We start from the raw sequence: 21679 nt of genomic DNA, 5'->3' as shown, positions 1-21679 counted from the left end.
AAAGTTTGTTCCAAGAAAAGTGAACCACATTGGTAGTAAGAAGCATGAAAGCACTGTAGGTGGTTTGGTTCTACTGAAGTGAAAAGTTTCAAGAAGGGAATGGAGGAGAAGAGGTGGGAAAATAGAAAAGGAGCTCAGTCACAAAGGGCTTTCTGTGTCATGCTAAGACATCTGGGTAATAGGAAGTTATTTAGTAGTTTAAGCAGGACAATGTCATGGTCAGATTATGGTCCTAGAAAGGTCACTCACTCTGCCACAGAATGAATTTAAGGCATGGCAGACCTGGGGACAGGAGGCTAAAGCAATCATCTAGGAAGGACACCTAGAGCCTGAGGGAGGCCAACAAGAGCAGGGCCTTCCCACCCACCTTCCTTTGATTGGCTGTAATGCCCTCCTTCTTCACCAAGCTCTTTCCTCAGGGTCTAAAATTAGAGCTTGGTATCAAGAGGAACCTGTAAGGGAGCAGGGAAGCAGAATAGGCCAAAGAGGAGCATGTCTTACCTGGAGACTAGCTTCACCCTGAGTCTGAGGAGAAGCTAAGAAACACAGATTATATCAAGAAGCTGGGTCTCCCTTGAGGCAAGGAAGCCGATATTTTGTATCCCTGTGTCATCCCTGTGAGGGGTGGCTGCATAGCATAGCCTCTCATTTTTCTGAGGGCAAATCTCTCAAGAAGATGCAGCAGTGAGCTTTGTTAGTTGCCGACTTTCACAGGAACTGGGAAATGAGGCACTTGCTGGTAACGTAAAGCTGATCCATGCAGGTCATCAACAGCATGCAGTACACCTTGCTAATTCCTTATCAACCCCCAATAATCAGGTTAGATGGTGTCACCCCTCTAATAGTCATTTCCTTCTACCAAGTGTGTGCTAGTGGCCGTCCTGTGTGCTTCCATGAGACTTCTATTTCCCCTCATGTAGTCTAATTAATACTTCCAGTTAAGCTGAAAAACACCATGAAGATAGAGACTTTTTAAGAGCTTAGCACCTACTACTGTGCCTGGCATATAGTAGATGCCCAATTAATATAGAAACATTTACCAAGTTCTGCAAAATTTCTCTTTCATTGGCTTTTGGTTTTTTTAAAGAAGCTTTTTTGTTTCTTTTTTTTATTGAGGTGAAATTTACATAATATACAATTAACACTTTATTATATTTTGTTTTCTCAACTTTTATTTTGATTCAGAGGGTACATGTGCTGGTTTGTTACATGGGTAAATTGCATGTCACTAGGGTTTGGTGTACAAAGGATTTTGTCATGCAGGTAGTGAGCATAGTACCAAACAGGTAGTTTTTCAACCCTCACCCTCTTCCTACCCTCCCTCCTCAAGTAGGCCCTGGTGTCTATTGTTCCTATCTTTGTGTCCATGTGTTCTCATCACTTAACTCCCTCTTATAAGTGAGAACATGTGGTACTTGGTTTTCTGTTCCTGCATTCATTTCCTAAGGACAATGGCCTCCAGCGCCATCCATGTTCCCGACATGATCTCTTTTTTTATGGCTGCATAGTATTCCGTGGTGTATATGTGCCACATTTTATTTATCCAGTCCACCATTGATGGGCACCTAGGTTGACTCCATGTGTTTGCTACTGTGAATAGTGCTGTGATGAACGTACAGGTCATTGGCTTCATTTTTGTCTTTCTGCTAACAACCAGCTCACAGCTACCCTGTTACCTTCTTTAGGTCTCTCCTGACACCACTAAAATTGGCACATTTTGTCCATAATAATCACATTGTCATACAAAAATAAAAGCCAACCAATCCACAACAAAAACACTTCCACTGGTTCCCTGATGACCACAGAGTACAGTCCAAGCTATCTAATTAGATTTGTAAAACCATCCATAATCAGAACCCAGTCTAGTCTTGTTCCCCACTGGTCTGTTGGTTAGAACATTGCCCCACTAGCCTTCATGTGGCTTGTCCTTCCTGGCTCCATATCTTTGCCCTTGCTAATCTTGGTGCTAGATAGAATGCCCTCCCTACTTCATCTTGGGCCTGGAATTTTGTATGTATCCTTCAAAGTTCTGAAAAAGTGCTCCTTCCATTTAAGGCCCCATCTAACTATCTCTGTAGGGAACTTCCACCTTTCTTTTTTTTGTTGTTGTTGAGATGGTGTCTCGCTCTCTCGCCCAGGCTGGAGTGCAGTGGCGCGATCTCGGCTCACTGCAAGCTCCACCTCCTGGGTTCACGCCATTTTCCTGCCTCAGCCTCCTGAGTATCTGGAACTACATGCGCCCGCCACCATGCCCGGCCAATTTTTTGTAGTTTTTAGTAGAGACGGAGTTTCACCGTGTTAGCCAGGATGGTCTCAATCTCCTGACCTCGTGATCCACCCGCCTCAGCCTCCCAAAGTGCTGGGATTACAGGCATGAGCCACCGCACCCGGCCTGGGACTTCCACCTTTCGGATTCCACTAGTATTATTGAGAGAACCATTTATTTTATGTTCCAGCAGCATCATGAACTATATATCCTATTATGTATCAGTCATATGCATATATTTTTATCTCCCTTTTTGGAGAGTGCCTTCCTGAAGGGTAGGAGTCATGTTTAGCATTTATTTAATATCACCCAGGGCTGGAACTGAGTATATAATTTGGGAGGCCCATAGCAAAATGAAAATGCAAGTTCTTTTTAGAAAAATTATTAAGAATTTCAAGGTGGTAATAGCAGAGCATTAAACTCAACATGGGACCCTTTTAAGGAGTATGGGCTGTAGGCCTGCACAGGTGGCATGCCCATGATGCCAGCCTTGCCTAGAGCTGTGCATACAGTACATAATCAATGACTACTGTCAAATGAGTGGACGCAATGAATGAATGAATGTATGATTAAATAAGTTCAGTTCTTTCAATATCATCCTTTAGTTTGTACAAGATACTTTGTTCCTAAAACTGAAGTAGGAGAATGCTGTAGGTAAACATTGTCAGTAGTTGACTGGAAAGCACTGACTGAGCAAAGAGCTTGTTGCTATGTAAGTATTAATCACAGGGTATATTAAAGGATAAACTTAAAAAGAGTATGAAATCATGACCCTCATACAAATATAAAAAGAATATGTATGAACCATTTTACTGAGCTCATTATTTAATGAGGGAACCAGAAAGGTGTTACAACTGTTTCAAAGGAAAATCCAGAGTAGACATATTTATATAGGCCATTAGGAATGCTGAAATAAGTTTGCTTAATAAATGCAAAACTGGCTTCTTCCACAGAGGCAGAGGGAAGTCAACCTCTACCAGACAGAATGTGAGCTTCTAGGGACAAAAAATATTTACATTACTATCAGTTTTCTACAAGACAATTTCTATCTCTACAGAGTTGTAAAATAGCCTATAGGGTCAAAGCAATGAAAGGCAATGATAACTCTGATTGATGAGGTAGTCAAGATACCAGCTATATTTCAGTCTTTCGCACTTTTTGTATAGGAGAAAGGTAGGCTATGCAGGAGAGAATGTGATCTTGTGATACCAACCTCCTCACTGAATATGAACACCTAGAACTTGGGGAAAATCATTTCTATTAATAGCTGTTGCTTCTCTTGTTTCTCTTGTAATTGATACTACTTTTGTTGAAGAGCTTTGAAGGAACAGTTCTTTCCTTGGAACAATCAGGGTGGGAAGGACTCACTTCACAGCTAAAGTAGTAGTCTTCGCAAGGTCCTTCTGGAGCATTGTTTTTCTTGGAAAGACTCCCAGTTTTGCTCTTAAGAAAATGTGTATAGTTATAAACATTACAAATTTTAAACTACAAATTCATTACAAATATTTAGCCATTTCAAATAACCAAATATACATAATGCTTACTAGAGTATGTGTCATTAAATATGAACCCATTCATAAATTAAATTTAAGATTTTATCAATCTATGTACGTCAATAAAAACGTTGCTCTTTCTCCCGGGGCCAACCCTGCAATACAATTAAAACAAATTAAAATCTCACCAGGAAAATAAGATTCTCTTATAGAACATTCTAGCACCTTCCTACTCAAAGTGTGGTCTTTAGAAGAATGCTTGTTAGAAATGCAGTGTCTCAGGCCCCACATCAGAACTACAATATTAGAATCTGTGTTTTACCAGTACTCATGAGCTTTTTATAGTTCTAGAAGTTCTGCTCCAAAGTATTAAGTCCTGAAAGTCACCTCTAATGTCTTTGATGTTTTCACAGGAATTGCCTATCTGTTTGCCAAAGCTTATCTAGTTTCCAAGAAACCGCAGTACCTGGACACATGTATTCGGTGTGGGGAACTCACTTGGCAGAAAGGCCTGCTAAAGAAGGGGCCTGGGATTTGCCATGGAGTAGCCGGCAGTGCCTATGTCTTCCTGCTGCTGTACCGGCTCACGGGAAACTCTAAATATATCTACCGAGCTCAAAGGTCAGCTGTTCTTTATGGGTCTCTTTTTTTCCAAAATTTTAATCTAATTATTTTTCTGAATTAGTAATACAGTCACATGGTTTGAAAAGTGTAAAAATAAATACATCAACTGTGCCTTGTAGCCATGCAGTTGACTTACCCTAGAGACAGTTTTTTTGGTTATCTTCCCAAAGATATTCTGTGTACATGGTGTATAAGTAAATGTCTTAATCCATTTGAGTTGCTATAAAGGAATACTTGAGGGTGGGTAGTTTATCAAGAAAAAAGTGTCCTTTGGCTCATGATTCTGCAGACCGTACAAGAAGCATCACTAGCATCTGCTTCTGGTGAAAGCTTCAGGAAGCTTCTACTCATGGCAGAAGGGGAAGGAAAACAGGTATCACATGGGGAGAGAAGAAGGGAGAGAGGAGGAACGTGTCAGGCTCTTTTTAACAATCATCTCTGGGAACAAATAGAGTGAGAGCTCACTCATTACCAGGAGGATGGCATCAATCTGTTCATGAGCAATCTGCCTCTATGACCCAACCGTCTCTCACTAGGTCCCACCTCCAATACTGGGGATCAAATTTCAACATGAGATTTGAAGGGTCAAATATCTAAACTAAAATGTATATATGTGTGTGTGTGTGTGTGTGTGTGTGTGTGTGTGTATTATGGGGATATTTAGGTTATTTCCAATATTGTGTACTACAAATAATGCTATGATGACTAATCTTGTGCATATATCATTTGCACATGTATAGGTATATCTGAAAGATAAATTTCTAGAAATGAAATTGCTGGGCTATATATATATATATATATATATATATATATATATATATGATTTGTAATTTTGACAGACAATATAAAATTTTCCTCTATAGTTTATTCCCTGTAAACTTGATAAAGATGGAACATCTGCTATATACCAGACAACATTGCTTTTAATAGATATTAACTCTGACTGGTAAGCTGGGTAAACTGGGCCAGGAGGACCATAAATGAACTATAAATAATCTGATGAAAAGCACAAGTAGGGGCTTCCCTGAATGCAGAGTGGCATGAAAGTGGCATTCACTTTGAAGGGACTTAGAAGCCGTCCATAGCCATGAATGGTTACAAAAGATATTGTTTTCTTGTGTGACACTTAGGTCTTCTAAGCCAGAGTGGTCTCTCATGCCCACCCATGTAGTCTGGTTCCCATGAATCTGAGCTGTCACTTGGCAGAGGTGGGAGGGGGTGCTAGAGTAGCCCCTGTACCATTGTGAAGATTCCCACTGAAAGTGTACAACTGATGATTATCAAATTGATTGTGTGACATTTAACAAATCACTTATTAAAATGAGCTAAGTGACTGTTAAGTGACCTTTAACAGGTCACGCAACCTTTAACAAGTCACTTAGCTCATTTTAACAAGTGATTCTCAGTTTCTTCTTTCATAAAATATGGAAAATAGTGCCTACCTCATAGGAATGTATGGTAGTTTAAACAAGTTAATATATGAAAAATCATTTAGAAATAATGCTTGGCGCATAGTAACTGCAATGTAAATGTTCATTGTTATTAGTATAAATTTGAGTTTTATAATTCCAGACTTTTCTTTATGCATAAATGTATGTTCACATAAATGTATATGTGTACATATATATTTTAATGAGCTCCTACTACTATATATGTATAATAGTTCTATATGTACTGTTTGTAGCTTATAATTTTATTTATTTATTTATTTGAGAAAGGGTCTCACTGTATCACCTAGGCTGGAGTGCAGTGGTGTGATTTATGGCTCACTGTAGCCTGCAACTCATGGGCACAGCTCAGCCTCCTGAGTAGGTAGGGCTACAGGTTCATGCCACCATATGTGGCTGATATGGGTTGGATATGTTTCCCTACCAAATCTCATGTCGAATTATAATCCCCAGTGTTGGAGGTGGGGCCAGATAGGAGGTGATTGGACCCTGGGGACAGAGTTCTCATGAATGGTTTGGCACCATCCCCTCTTGGTACTATATAGTGATAGAGTTCTCAAGAGATCTGGTTGTTTAAAAGTGTGTAGCACTTCCCCCTCCCCTCTTGCTCCTGCTCTGGCCATGTAAGATGTGTCTGTTTCTCCTTCACTTCCTACCATGATTGGAAGCTTCTGCGGCCTCCCCAGAAGCAGAAGCTGCTGTGATTCCTATACAGCCTGCAGAACTATGAGCCAATTAAACCTCTTTTCTTTGTAAATTACCCAATCTCAGGTATTTCTTTATAGCAGTGCAAGAATGGATTGAAACAACAACTACTAATTTTTTTTTATGTAGAGAGAATCTCGCTATGTTGCCCAGGCTGGCCTTGAACACCTGGTCTTAAGCTATCCTCCTGCATCAGCCTTCCAAAGTGCTGGGATTACAGGTGTGAGCCCACCACCTCTCCGCTATATTTGCAGCTTATAATTTTAAATGAACAATTTTTAAGGGACGCTCTTTATTTCATTTTGTATGAATCTATCTCATTTTTTAAAAAATGGCTATGTAGTTGTTCACTATGCGTGTACCATAATTAACCAATCCTTAAATAATGGACACTTGACATTTGTGTAATCTTTACTAATACAAACAAAATTTCCCCAAATATCCAATATATACATTTCTGTGCACTTATGAAAGCACTTGTCAGAGAAATTTTAGAATTGAAGTCATTAGGTCCATAGGTATTTCTTGGTCTATAAATAGCCTGTCTTCATCCTTTGCCCATTTTTTTTCCTGTTGTGATGCTTCTATTCAGGATTGTAACTCTTTGTCAATGCATGCTGTAAATATTTTCCTGCTTTGCCATTTCTCTTTTAATTTTGTTCGGAGCCTTTGTCATACCAAAGTTTTAAGTGTTTTTCTTGTAAAAGTTTTCAATCTTTTCTTTAAAATTTCTAGATTTTGTGTTATGCTTTAAAAGGCCCTTTCCCACTTCAGGATTAGAAAACTATTAATTTACATGGGCTTGTAATAATTTTATGATTTTATTTTGACATTAAAAAATTTTTTGATTCTGCTAGAAATTACTTTTTAAATGGTCTCGGATAGGTATCTTTTTTTGTTTATTAAAAAAATTCTAATAGCATCTGTTGACCAGTTACCCTCATGATTTGAAATTCCAATTTTTTTATAAACAGTTTATATAAATATATGAGTTCCATAGTTTCCCCATATTCTACCTATCATTCTCTCATTTATTCTTTTAATTGTATTTTAGAGTCAATTCATCATATTTTAAAAAAATCTTACAGAAATTTGATTGGAATTTCATCGAATTTATAGATTACTTAATGAGAATCAACATCTTTAGAATATTGAATTTTTCCATCCAGAAACATGGTATACCTTTCCATTTATTTAAGTTTAAACAAATGTCATTGGTAAAGTTTTGATCTTGTGAAGAAGGTCTTGTATGTTTTTTGTTAATTTTATTCCTGGGTATTTTATATTTCCAGGTTTGTTGTGAGTGGACTCTTTTCCTTCATTATATTTTCATATCATTTATTACTGGTATTTATGAAAGCTTTTAAAACATACACATCACTGAAGTTTATCAATTTTAATACGTAATTTTTCATATAAATATAGACTGTATCTTATAAGTATTTTACTTTTCATAAATATCATAATAATATATCTAGCTGCCTTAATGAACTCCATTACTATTTCTATTAGTTTTTTATTGATTATATTGGGTTTTCTGAATAGATACACACATATCTGCAAATAACTATCATTCTGTTACTTCCTTTCTCATGTGCATGGTATTTTTTTCCCACTACATGATTCTTCTCTATAACAATGCAATGCTATAACAATGTTCAATAATAAGAGTGATAGTAAACACCCTTGCTTTTATGCTGATTTTACTAGGAATGCTTCTATGTTTTACCATGGTCTTTTATATTCACTTCTTATAATGTTTATCATGTTAGATTATAACACTTCTCTGTCCAGTGTAATCCAATGGCTTCCTATATGATTCAGAGTAAAAGCCAGTCTTTCCTATGAATGAAAGGTCCTACATGATCTAGCCTCCCATTACCTCTCTAATCTCATTGCCTACTCTTCTTCCTCCTGGTTCTCTCTACCACTGTGGCTTCCTTGTAATCCCATTAGGATGCCAGGTACACTTCACCTCAAGGCCTTGGAAGTTTTGGTTCCCTCCACCTGTAATGTTCACTTTCTACATATATCTCCTAGCTCCCCCATTTCATTCAGACTTTCACTCAAAAGTCACGTTCTCAGAAAGGCCTTTCCAGGTCAACTTATCTAATATTTAATGTTTAGAAAACATAAACTATTTTTCATGATATTTATATGAATGCACTGAAGGGCAAATACTAACTTATGTAAGTCTTCGATTTGAAGCTCTATTGTTTAGGAAATCTGTAATATAATTGATTCCTGGTTTCTTAATCTCCTTAGGTGCACAAACATAGAAAAAGAAAGTAATTTTGGATATTATCTAGGGTAGTGGGATTTCACCTTTGGGCTAAATTTCATCAGAAATGAATGAAATTCATTTATTACCTGTAAAGTGTATTAAAAGGGATCAGAACAACCCCTCTATTTTCTTTTTTTGTAATTTTTAATATTTTATTTTTAAAAAATTTGTGTAAATGTATGGAATTCAGTGTAATTTTGTTATTTGGATAGATTGCATAGTGGTGAAGTCAGGACTTTAGGGTGTCCGCCACTCAAATAATGAACTTTGTACCCATTAAGTATTTTCTGGCAGGCCAGTCCTAGCTTACAGAGTCTTGGATATAAGATTTAGGGTCCAGGTCTCTTTAGACAACTTACATTTCTCACTAACATGTAGAAGACTGGAAATGTGGAGGTAATATCTGAGTATTCTTTGGGCATTGTGTGAACAAAAGTTCTCTGAAACGTAATGTGTAGGAAAGAGACTATTCCAGTGAACAGTTTGCAAACAGGATACACAGCCTGTGGTGTAAAATGAAGCAGCCTCTCAGGGCTGAGTTTTATAGCAAAGTTGCCTGCCCAGGGTCAGGTCCTTTTATGCAAATAAAGGATTGAAACTCAGTTCTGATTGGTCAGTGCAGCTGAGCCCTGATTGGCCATGGCAGGTGACTCTGATTGTTTGGCTTAGGTGTGTTCTGATTAGTTACTTTCCAAGCTCAAAACCAGAAGTCTCTGTCACCTGTTTCTTCCAAATGGCGGGTGGAGGGCTGGCATATCTTGGCACTCACGACAGGAACTGGTTTGGAGAAAGAAAGGTCCTGTGATGCTTTTACAATGTCTTTCTCAGAACACAGAGTACATGATCACTCCCTCACCCAGCCATAGCTGCCTGGTCCTGTTTTAACTTGGAGCACCTCAGTTTGCCAAGGGGAGCCCATTTTGTCTGTTGGCTAGGGGCATACTTTAACAATTGCATGTTTAAAAACGTGTACCTCCCTAAAATGAATATTACTTGGTTGTCACCTATTATTTTTTAACATACAGTTGGATTTTATGGCTGCAGAAAAATATTTGACAACTTCTTAATTTTCTTTTATGCTTATTTAATCACTCGGGTTTTCTACCTCTTCTTTTTGGTAGTGCATATATTTCTATAAAACCATCTAGTTCTTATGAATTTTCAAATATTTGACATAGAGTTCTGATCGTATAGTTCCATAATATTTTTAATCTCCTATCTCTGTGGCTATGTGCCCTTGGTGATTTCTAATGCTTTTCCTTCCTGGTCAGCTGCACCAGTGTTTTTTCTATCTTGTTAATCCTCTCAAGGAACTGGCTTCTGGTTTTGCTTATTAACTTTTTTTTGTTTTTCTCTTTCGTTTTCCACTTTTACCTCCTTTCATTTTGTTGTGTTCTAGAGTTTATACATGCTTAATTAGAAAGCATTCCATCATTTTATTAATAATAATGGTAACTCACAGATCTATGAATTTTCTTCTACATTCAGTTTTGGTCATAATCAATGGGTTTTGATATGAAATGTTTCATATTTTATTGTGTCTTCTATTCTTTTTAGTTCTGTAATTAGCACGCTGACTTCCATTTTGACTGAGAAAATTTTAGAAAAAAATTTGTTTAATTTTGCACCACTGGATCGATTTTTGAAATATTTTTCACAAATAATAACACACAATACAGGTCAGAATACAATGAAACTGCTACTCTCAGACATTGCCGGTACTATTTTAAGTTGCTATGTATCATTTAGAAATTATTTTGAAAAGCATAGAAAATATTTAGCATATTTTAAGTGAAAAAATACGGGATACCAAATCATATATACTTTAATAACATGTAATAATGCAACAAACAAATGAGTGCATGGGGGAAAGGTCAGAAGAAGAGCCAGCAACATTGTGGGTTTCTTTTATACTATGATTTTACAAATCGTCTTTTACATTTGTGTTTTATAAATCTCCTTTTATTATATGTTTATGTAAAAAGTAATATTTTCTATTTATTGAATGCTTGCTATATTCTCAGAGCCTGGTATATGATATATCCTTTATCTTTACATATAACACTATCCAGTTCTGCAACTTCACCATTTTAAAGTCAATTTGAGAAATTTGCCAAAGCCCTTGCTCTTTCTACTATACCAGGGGTTCTTAATCTAGGATTTGTGAGTTTGCTTGACAAAGAGATTGTATCTCAAACTTAAAGGTAACATTTCCTAATTTTCTGAAGGTAGGTAATAAGTCACAGAAGTATTAGTAGCTGTGACTTTGCAAACAATAGAATTCATAGATATTCTCATGTCATATTACCCTTGTTGCAGATATTGTAAAATATGTTATATTCACATCACTAGCTAGAAATGCTAGCAGTTATTAAATCCACTGTTGTACCTTGGCATTTAATGTGTTAGCAAATAATACATATGTTATTATATCACAAATTTGGCTTTAAAATTTTTTGTTGTGTTTTAATATAATTATTTTCCTTTGGAATACTGTGTGGTTTATTTTATATACTTGAAAACTTTTTTCCTGAGGAGCCCAACTGAAGCTATATCATGATGCTGGCTATATTATTACAAATTTAGAAGTAACTCTTATGATGCATTAATATTCTACTGTTTAAAATTTTAAATTCCATTTTAAAATTTTTGCATATTCAGAAAAACAGTTATAGAAAAATTGTACCAAACAGAATTACAATCTGTTTCCTGCTGATATATATATATATGTGTGTGTGTGTGTGTGTGTGTGTATATATATATATATATATATATATATATATATATATATACACTTTTTTTTTGAGACGGAGTCTCACTCAGTTGCCCAGGCTGGAGTGCAGTGGCACGATCTCAGCTCACTGCAAGCTCCGTCTCCCAGGTTCACGCCATTCTCCCGCCTCAGCCTCCCGAGTAGCTGGGACTACAGGCGCCCACCACTATGCCCGGCTAATTCTTTTGTATTTTCAGTAGTGACGGGGTTAGCCAGGATGGTCTTGATCTCCTGACATCATGATCTGCCCGTCTTGGCCTCCCAAAGTGCTGGGATTACAGGCGTGAGCCACCGCACCCGGCCTCCTGCTGATTTATTTTAAGCTGCCGTATGTAATTCCAAAAGCCCTAAAAAAAAATCAAATAAATAATTACCCTTTGTAAGACCCCCTATGTAGTAGCAGTAACCTAAATTTATGACAGTATCAGTGCTTGAGTCTTACCAAGCTGTGAACTCCAGCCTCTGGATTGGTGATTATTTGTGTTCTTGATGGGAATGAGTAGAGCAAGTCAGTAAAAAAAGATGATGTAGGTAATGGCACTTTGGAAGCTGTAAACTGCTATAAAAATGTTACTTGTTAAAAATCATCTGAATAATATTTGTGGCAAATATGGGTAAAAGAAAAAAGGTCTTCCATAGGGAATTTAGAGGCCTGTGATTTAATGTAAGGTGGATGTCTCAAAAATAATCTCTCTTGTAGCTGCGTTTGCTATTTGATGTTATCATTGTAGGCTGCTGCCTTTTCCTATTCATCTTATTCCCTTGTTTGCTCACAGCACAGATTGTATAAAATCTTGCCCATTTATTTTCACAGTCTCTGCTTTTTTGTCACATATAAATGAAAACCCAGCTCAGAAGTAATATGCCTGCAGAAACACAGCATATTTACTTTTTTAAAGGAACAGTCACGTATCACTTTGCTTCTTTTCGAGATAAATAAAAGTAGAGCAATTTATCTGTCTTTTTTTACTTTAATTACTGGATGACAGAAAGAATGAAATCCTTGAAAATTCCAAACTGCTTTGCTTTGCAAACTCTAAGAATAGTTGGATTTGCTTGCCAGCATAATTTGTTGTGAAACATACACAGTTATATAATGGATCTTCTTCTTTTTTTTTAACAGAGAAAATGTGTTTCTTAAAATACTTAATTATATAATTCTGGAAATAAAATTATGCTAAAACTTTAATAGAAGAGGAAGAAGCAACCCAAGGTCCATAATATGGAAACACTCATGTAAACTGTTCATATTTTCTTCTTCTCTTAGGTTCGCTCAGTTCTTATTTACTGAGGAATTCAAGGCCGGTTCTCGGGTCCTTGAAAGTATATACAGCTTGTATGAAGGCTTCTCCGGGACAGTGTGCTTTCTGATTGACCTGCTGCAGCCCAATCAGGCTGAATTCCCTCTCTTCAGCGTCTTTGTTTAGAAGGCTCCATCTTCCACTGTGGCCCTGCAGAGATCCCCTGAGCCAAGCCAAGGCAGTTTCCACATAAGCCACATTCAATGGTATCGCGACCATGAGCCTTAACATTGCCACCAGAAGGAAGGAATCAGGCAGGTGAAGGCAACATGATGCCAGATTTGAGAAAGGATCTGCAAAATAAAGATACCACAACTCATCTCAAAACTGCAGAGATTTAATGTTTCAGGGAATAGATGTGAAACAAGGGATCATAGGAAAAGGGGAAAGAGAAATGATCTGTTTTTCAGTTATGACATAGAAAACCAAACTGCAAGTGTGGACTATGACAAAAAAATATGCTAATACCTTTGCAATCTCAATGAGAATTTGACCGTTTGCGTGTGCCCTCTACCCTTAAATTCAGAAATAAAGACAATCAAAAATTAAAATAATTGCCCAGCTGAAAACTGCTATGAGGGATGAATTGTCAGGTTGCTGAAGTATAAAAATAAACTCTTGGTTGTCCTGTGCTTATATTTATTGAAATTTATGTTTTTTACTGAGTAAAGATATTTGCATATGAATCTCCATTTTTTTTTCATTACCCTGGGCAATTTAAAGAAATCATATCATAGCTTAGTTCAGATACTAAAATTTGAAGTTTTCTTAGACCTTAGAACATCTCTTTTCCTGGTTCCTTTTTCTCCTCAAAGCTCAATTAGAATAGCAAAATTTATAAGCTAGTAAACTTATACTATAGCAAGTGTTGCTATCAAGTGTTTTTCTCCATAGGAAGGGTGAACTGTGTATTGTCTATTGTTAGTAATTTTTAAAATGCCTTTATGTACATAATCTTGATGGAGCTATTAGCTGAACTATAAAATATACTCTTGGTAAAAATCACTAATTTCAAAGATGAGGGTAACCACTACAAAGATGTGTCATTTCTGCCTTTGTTTGGGACAGGGAGACAGGCTGGGGAAGTTACCAGTGATTGTGGAAATAATTTTGCTCCATTTTATACTATTACATGAAGAGATGAGTGAATTCTGTGGTTGGTTACCTTACCTTCCAAGACACAGGGTCCACTAGAAATTGGCTGTAATACTCATTGAGCCAAGTTGTCATATTAAATTCAACCCTGCTGTAAACACATAGAAGTTGTGAAATTGCTTCAAGTAAACAGTGGTTTGCAGAACACTATAGGAGCATCTGTCACTTCAATATGCAGAGCATGAGTTGACCCTTTTCCTAGAATTTGGTCAGTGGCAATTGCATATATCAGATTGAGTAGGAAATTGTGTACTTTATAAGACATTTAAATAGGCATTAAATATTTGGATATATTATGTGTATGTGTGTATGTATGTGTGTATTCCATATGTATTCCCATGTAAATCCAAATACTTATTCTTTATTTCAGTAATTCTTAACTCGAATCATAGACTTTGGAATGAGTTAGGGAATGCTCTGTTGCCTACAAAGCAAACCTACAAGTGTGTTGGTGTATGTATGTGTATGGACCAGTTTGTTCGTGTGTGTGTGCTCATTTTGCAGGGATAAGGGTCTCTAGCATTCATAACATTCTCAAAGAATCTGACCAAAGAAAGCAACAACTATCTTTGTGTATTTTATGACTGTGTATGTTTGCACTCATTGCAATAAAGTAGGACAAAATGATTTTGAAATGCATACAACTTTTAAGTTTCCTGTTTCGTTTTTACATCCTCAGATATAACTGTATCAAATTGGCCTCAGTTGTTCATCAGTGAAAATGCTCAGTTTGGGGTGATACCACGTAAATAGCAGCTTTCAGATGACTCTAGTTTGGGTCCAGAAGTTCTTTCATATAGGCTGAATATAATAACCATCCTATATACAGAGCTTTATGGAACACATGCAGTTTTTATCGTCCAAGAACCCCTCAAGATGTGTTTGGTAAATGCTCCAAAGTCTCACAGCTAGAAAAGGACAAAACAAGGATTCAGACCCAGGGTTTCACTTTCTAAGTTTATTTATTCAGTATTCTAGACTAGAATCTGGGGATACAATAGTGAACAAAATAACCTTTCCCTCAAAGCTACCTTCTGTTTCCATTTGCTGTTCTTTCACAATTCATCCTTGAGACCTGAAACCTAAAGCATTCAGAACTGATATTCTAGCTCATTATCATATCAGTTCCATTTCTAGTAACTTCAGAAAAACAAGACCACTTCCGGGCCTATCTGCCCTTTTAAGGTCTGATAGGTCTGATGATGATGTGCTAACCATTATGAAAGACAACCCCTTCTGTGTGTCAAATCTAAGCAAGGACCATGTTTGAGTATTGTCTTTATGAAATGACATCTCGGCAAATTAGAAACAACAATAGGCTTGTTTAGCACTTAAACATGATGAAGCTTTTCATTTTCCTGAAAGAACTGTAGATTTTGGAAGGTCCTCTTCTATATTATTTTTCCAAGAAGGGGAAAAAAGATCCTTACATTTTGCTGTAGGAAAGTGTGGCATGTTCCTTCTTATTTAATTATCCAACTTGCCCCCCTTCTCTGTGGTAGCATTTTTAATGTAGTACTTAAGCCTGTTGTCTCTTAAAGGCTACAGGGGCATTTTCACCACCACTAGTATAACTTTAATATTATTTACTATACATAGCGTGAGCAATTATAAACCCTGAAGGTAATAGTGGAAATGTTTGAGGATACATTGAAAGAGTCTCTCAGTAATGGGGAGACTGCATTCTACTTTGATAGCAGGACATTTTGGAAACCATTACAACTCTGTGTATTTTGTTTCATTAATGTAATTACATACCATCTCTTCCACACACACCCCAAAATATTATATATTTTTATCTTGCCCAAACCTGTTTCAGTCATCAGTTTGTAGTTTTTCACTTCCACTTGTAACTTGATAACTGAGTAGAACAGGGGTTTGCTAGAGTACATTTCCCTGTGCTTCTTTAGGTAGTTGACTATGCTATTAAGATAACAGTATTTACTTACTGATAACTCGAGAAACAGTCGTTTTCTTGGTCTGTGCTAAATTGCATCTCTTCCAGTGGCAGCTTATTTCTTTAACTTTTTTGACATATTAAGATTTTAATCATGGTAATACTGAAATTGTTTCAAATTTGAAAGAGCAAATCTCAGTAATTTCAATGAAACAAATGTGTTTGTAATTTCTAGCCATGTTAAATGAACACACAATTAAAAGGAAAAACATTAGTAGTGCAAAGAGCCCTGTTCTGGAAATCTCAAAGTCTTGCTCTGCCACTTTTAGGGGCCACTATAGTAATAATAATAATCACCCTATTTACTTCACAGGATTGTTATAAAAGTTGTCAATGATAAAATGAATATAAGTGAGTCTTCTAATGTGCAGATGCTTTATATATTTAAAAGGGATGTTATATTTTACCCACTATATACATAGAAAAATCATGCCCAGTTATGACTTCCAATAAGCATTTCCACCAAATAGAATCTCTATATGTGGATGCAGTGCTTGAGGTCTGGGTCACTAGATGGATAAAAACCAAGTGTACATTTTTAAATATTCTACCACCAGTCCTGAGCACAGCATTTTGCCTCAGAAGGTTCTGATTCAACAAGACTTACTACATGGGAATAGACTGATTTAGCTCAGAAGCTCCTTTTAATGCAAATATTTATTTTGCTTGCTGAGAACAAAAGATTACAGTGCCAATAACTCAAGAAAAGGAGCAGGCAAGCCAGGTCTGTAGAGAGAAAATGAACTGGAAAATAAAGTAATTCCGGGGTGAGTTTGATCTGCACTTTAATTCAAGTCTCAGAACCATGTGACATATAGTGATCAAAATATACTCTCAATTGCATATTAGGCATTCCTTTGGGGACCTGGGCTATTTATTCAGCACTGTCCCAAATTAATAGCTAAATGAGCCTCAAATTTGCCAAGCCCACATAATATTGGTATAAATTTGGCAAGGAAAGCAAATGAGAAGGCAGGCAAAGGGGTGGGTGAGGGGAAGCTTGCTGAAGCTCAGTATCTCAGAGTGAGTTGTGGATGCATGTTTAACACTGTAAAGAACCAGTCCATTTTTACCCATGAGTTTCATTGCTTTCTGGGACCTCTAACCCAGCACCACCCCTGATTCACCAACGTCTCCTTCTTATCCTCTTTAAATATTATAGTTCATTGTGATATGTTTTTTCCTGTATCTGCTCTATCATGTGACCTCCTTTCGCCTGGGAGGGCAGGTTTTCTCCTTATCTTTTCCATCCATGTCTGTTCTTAGCTAAGAGTTCCAGCCTCAACACGGCTGGATTACCCTTTGGACAGAAGGGCGGACAACCTCAAGGTCAGCAGCAACAGAAGTTGGGTCTAGTAGTCAGATCACAAGTGAGTGTGGCTATTCATGAGAATAGGGTGGTGGTGGCATTTATCCTGCTTCCCCTCCATAAATAAACCTGGTAATTTTATTTTTAATGTTACAAAAAGGTTGATGCTACATTAAATGTTTGACCCTCATCCATTATCATAAATCTCATACTGGAGGTGCAATCTCTCTTCTTGTTTCTTTAATTGAAAGTACGAATGAATCAAGGCCTGGTGGATGATGCCTTTAGAGTTTTTTGTTTTATTTTATTTTGTTTTTGTTTTCTTGAATCATTGAACCTTGTCATTTTTATCTAGACTCTTCCACAAATGGCAAAGTCACTTATCTGCAGAATTCCCAGAATCTTCTTTTGCCTTTGTGCACCTATTAATTACCCCTTCTGAACTCAATTTGAAAAAATTACTTAAAATAACCAAATCACCCATATTTTTGTTCTTTTGGGGTTTGGTGAGTTATGTGGATTAAAAGACTATCCTCTCTTCTTTTTCTCTTCTCCCTGTCCAATACTCAGGAAGAAGAGGGAGAAGGGGGTAAAGATGCATGAGGCTTAACTACCCAGGGTTATGAAAAGAGTTTGCAAAGACTTCCTGTTTGCTTCCCTTTTGGGTTTTCTTAGTCCTTGTAGGAAAAAGTTTATCCCTCTGTGTGCGAGCGTGTGTGTGTATGTGTGTGTGTGTGTGTAAGTAGTCGAGCAAAAAAGAATGAGACGGACTTAAGGAGAGTCAATATCGCATATGAATCAAAAGCTGACATTTAGCTATTAGCTAGATCTCAGTAAAAGGATATGTTCAAGCTAAGTTGATTACGTTTATTAAACTTATTTATTAAGCTTGACTAAGCTTATTAAAACTTCTGCTAGGTTGAAGCCATTAGTAACCATCTGTAGAAGACAACAGCCATGAGTTTCACAAATACAGCAGCAGTGTCTGCTAGAATCGTGATGTGAGCCATGAATGCAAACCACATATGCAATTTTCAAATTTTCTAGTAGCTATATTAAAACGGTAAAAAGAAAAAGATGAAATTAATTTTAATAATGTATTCAACTTAGCCTTGTATATCCAAAATGATAACATTTCAATATACAATCAATATAAAAACATGAATGAGATATTTTACATTTTTGTACTGAGTCTTCAAACTCCAGTGTGTATTTTATACTTCCTATACATCTCCAGTCTCGATGTAGCCACATTTCAAGTGTGTAAGAGCGCATGTGAGTTGGCTATTGTATTGGACAGTGCAGGGCCTGCATCCCATTCCTGGTTCCTAGTATTGATAAAGTCTTTCTACCTTCCTTTGTTGTTATGGGAGAAAATGGAAACAGAACCTGCCTATTACATGAGTGCTGCACTATTTCCCCAAATGCAGCCCAGCAGTACCAAGAGCTGCCCTGTGGAAAAATGTATTCTGTGATTAAATAAGTTAGGAAAGTTTTATTATTTTACCCCCTTTTGAAGATTATATGATACATTAACATTTTAAAGATTGAGAAAACTCTCCTGGGTAAAGAAACCTGTTTGACGTTGTTTAGTTGTTGAGTTCTGTGTCTATAAGAATCATAGAAATTGCCACAAGTGTCTCTCCATAAGAAAAACTTTGTGTTTTCCTCTCTTTTTCCACTCCTTTTGGAAGTGAATACAAGGATAAATTTCTATTTATCATTGTATTCAGAATCACCTGAGAACAATATCTCTTTTGTTCTAGAACAACCACCTCCTAAATTGAAACCAACAGATGGCTTTAAAGTCTTGCGCTTGGACATAGATCTTCAGAAAGTACCAAAGTATATACCTTCCTCTTATTCTTTCAGAAATGGTGAACACTCTAAAAAGATGTGGGGGTGTGGTGGGGGACATCTGAATGTGTATATGTGTAAACACCAAATACATACAGTTTCTTAAGTAGAGCAATGCAATTCTTGCTGATGTTTTATTTTTATATTTTGCGTGTGGTGTTAATGTACATGCTTTAATGTGTACTGTTCTAGTAATATGTATGAAGTAGCTGTGACATAGCAGTCAGTTTTAAAGATACAGACTATAATTGACTACTGTCAATCTTTAACAAGTGATCTTTTTGCAACTTGGTTTTAGTAGGGTCTCTGATGTTGTCCCCATAAATTTCGTTTTAAAATCTATGCTTAAGTGGCAGTTACCAATATAATTAATTCTGCTGCTGAATTTGGTTCATGTTGAATGTGGTAACCCTTCTATGTGGATATATTCAAACATGTGGATTGATTTAGATAATCAGTTTTGTCTTTGTGTTTTAGGACTTTGCTATTTCAATATTAAAGATGTCTTTTGAATACTGTAGCAGCAGTGGAATCCCTATGTTCTTGAAAATGCCAAAGGTAACATGAGTTGCATATAGACTCTTCAGCAGTAGAAATTAAATATTCTAAGTGCAAAAGTTTGGTTTTAGAATCTGATAAGGAAGGACAGCCCAATCTTTAAAAAGGTACAGCTTTCTCAACTTTGAACATCTGGGGAAACTCTTCGTGGAAGTCTGAGTTTTAATATCTTTAATCCAATGGCTCTAAGTTAACAAACATTTAAAAATGGATTTTGTAGAATCAAATTATTAGGGGGAGCACTTTGCAAAGCCATATACTGGGGAATATATACTGGGTCAAGCACCACATGTTAGTTTTGGAATGTGTATTTCCCAGCGAATAGAATTTACTGCTCCAAAAAGCTTTTTTGGCATAATTCACAATACTTAACAGAAATATAACTGTATCATTGAGAAAAACAAAGCTCACCTTCCTAATGATACATTTCACAAACAGCACATTAGGGCAATTTCTTACTTATGGGGAGGTATAAAGAAATACTCTGTCAATATAGTATAACTGCTTGTTTCAAATTGTATCTAGGAATGAATAACTACTATTATTTAAAGTACTATTGAATTTTGAGGAACTGATCAAATAATTAGTATTATTAATAAAATTGTACTCTTTGCAATATATTTGCCTTGGCACAAATGCAGAGTTAAAAGCATAAAATTATTAAAAAATTACCAAATATTAGTGATTGGTTGTTACTACTTTAAAATCCTACTAATTTCTGTTAACACTAAATCAAACAGCAGTTATCTGTTGTACACAAGTAGAATTTTGGAAGACTCGGACACAAAATGAAAGCCTTTTAAAAAATGTATTTTTGCCATAACAGGTTATATGACCTCTTGCTAATCATTATATTTCCTTAGGGGCACTTCGAAGCTCTTTCAAAGACATCTGCAGCAATTAGGTCTAAATTTAGAGTAGAATATTTTGCCACATATTTTACTATATCACAAAATGTCATACTACTGTATTTTATAATAAAGCCAAATTCTCAAGTATTCTAGTATGTTACCTATTAATACACCAAAACATCACTTTCTATAAGTCTATTATTATGTACATAATATTTTAAAAAATAATGGGTATTTTGGTCCTAGTGAAAAAGTATAATGCAATACATGACATTAATCTTTAGTCAAAACCCACTGAGGTGTCTGACAGGGAAACTAGCAATCATAATCTATAAGGTATATATTATTCTCAAGGACAAAATGGCAAATGATAATACAGAAAGACGTTGATCACTGGAGCAAGTTAGCTGGTGTGCAGACTGAGTGAGCAAGTGTGCAGACTAAGAAGGATCAACTTGCAAATGCTCATCAGAATTTAGCTTTTGTTATTGATTGTTTCTGGAGGGGATAGTACTAGTCAGTTGATATTGCTTCCTTTTCACGTGGGAGTTTGCTCACAGCCCACTGCATGGTATAGTGAAATCTCTTTATAAGCAAGATAGAGTCAGAAGCTTAGCGATGCACCTTATGGTTTTTACAACTGCTGTTACAATGTTCTAAACACTGTGATCTTTCCAAATGTGTTTTCTGTATTCGTTTTGTACTGTAGAAAATAATTCGCTATAAACTGGACTTTATAGTGTTTAAAGCAATGTTATTTATTGGCTTATTGTCCCTCCTTACAATACATTTATGTACAGTACACTTAATGTAAAACCTGTGATAATCCTTTGCCTTAAAATAAAATCTAATGCTAAATACTCAGTGTACTGATTAATAATTCTAAGCTACCAATTTTTTCTTTAAACCTAACCATGATGTCAAGTAAAACATTACACAAATACTCTGTGGAGTGTTGCTGCTGATTCTGTATTTGTGGCAGTGTATGTATCTTGGCCCAGGACATGGTGGCCTTCTGTGTTCTATAAATAGACATTAGTAATCCTTTTAGGGAAAGGGCCTGCTACCTCTCAGCTGCTGGCTGAATCTGTCCTTTAA

The 21679-nt window shown here is 36.3% G+C and overlaps 1 protein-coding gene across 2 annotated transcripts in view; it reads left to right on the top strand.

The window, feature by feature from the left end:
- The window catches only part of LOC105463249 (LanC like family member 3), a 103460-nt gene extending 82021 nt beyond the window's left edge, over window positions 1-21439 (top strand). The window contains exons 4-5 of one of the 2 annotated variants that reach the window (XM_011710264.2): window positions 4173-4380; window positions 12861-21439. In XM_011710264.2, the coding sequence (XP_011708566.2) occupies window positions 4173-4380; window positions 12861-13020 (368 nt within the window). In that variant the 3' untranslated portion in view covers window positions 13021-21439. Of the gene's footprint in view, window positions 1-4172; window positions 4381-5246; window positions 5904-12860 lie in introns of those variants that run through there. The other variant, XM_071089094.1, reaches the window with a different exon arrangement.
- The last annotated feature ends 240 nt before the right edge of the window (window positions 21440-21679 follow it).

The sequence above is a fragment of the Macaca nemestrina genome, chromosome X (assembly GCF_043159975.1).
Source record: "Macaca nemestrina isolate mMacNem1 chromosome X, mMacNem.hap1, whole genome shotgun sequence".
Lineage (NCBI taxonomy): Eukaryota > Metazoa > Chordata > Mammalia > Primates > Cercopithecidae > Macaca > Macaca nemestrina.
This window is presented reverse-complemented; position numbering and strand designations above follow the sequence as displayed.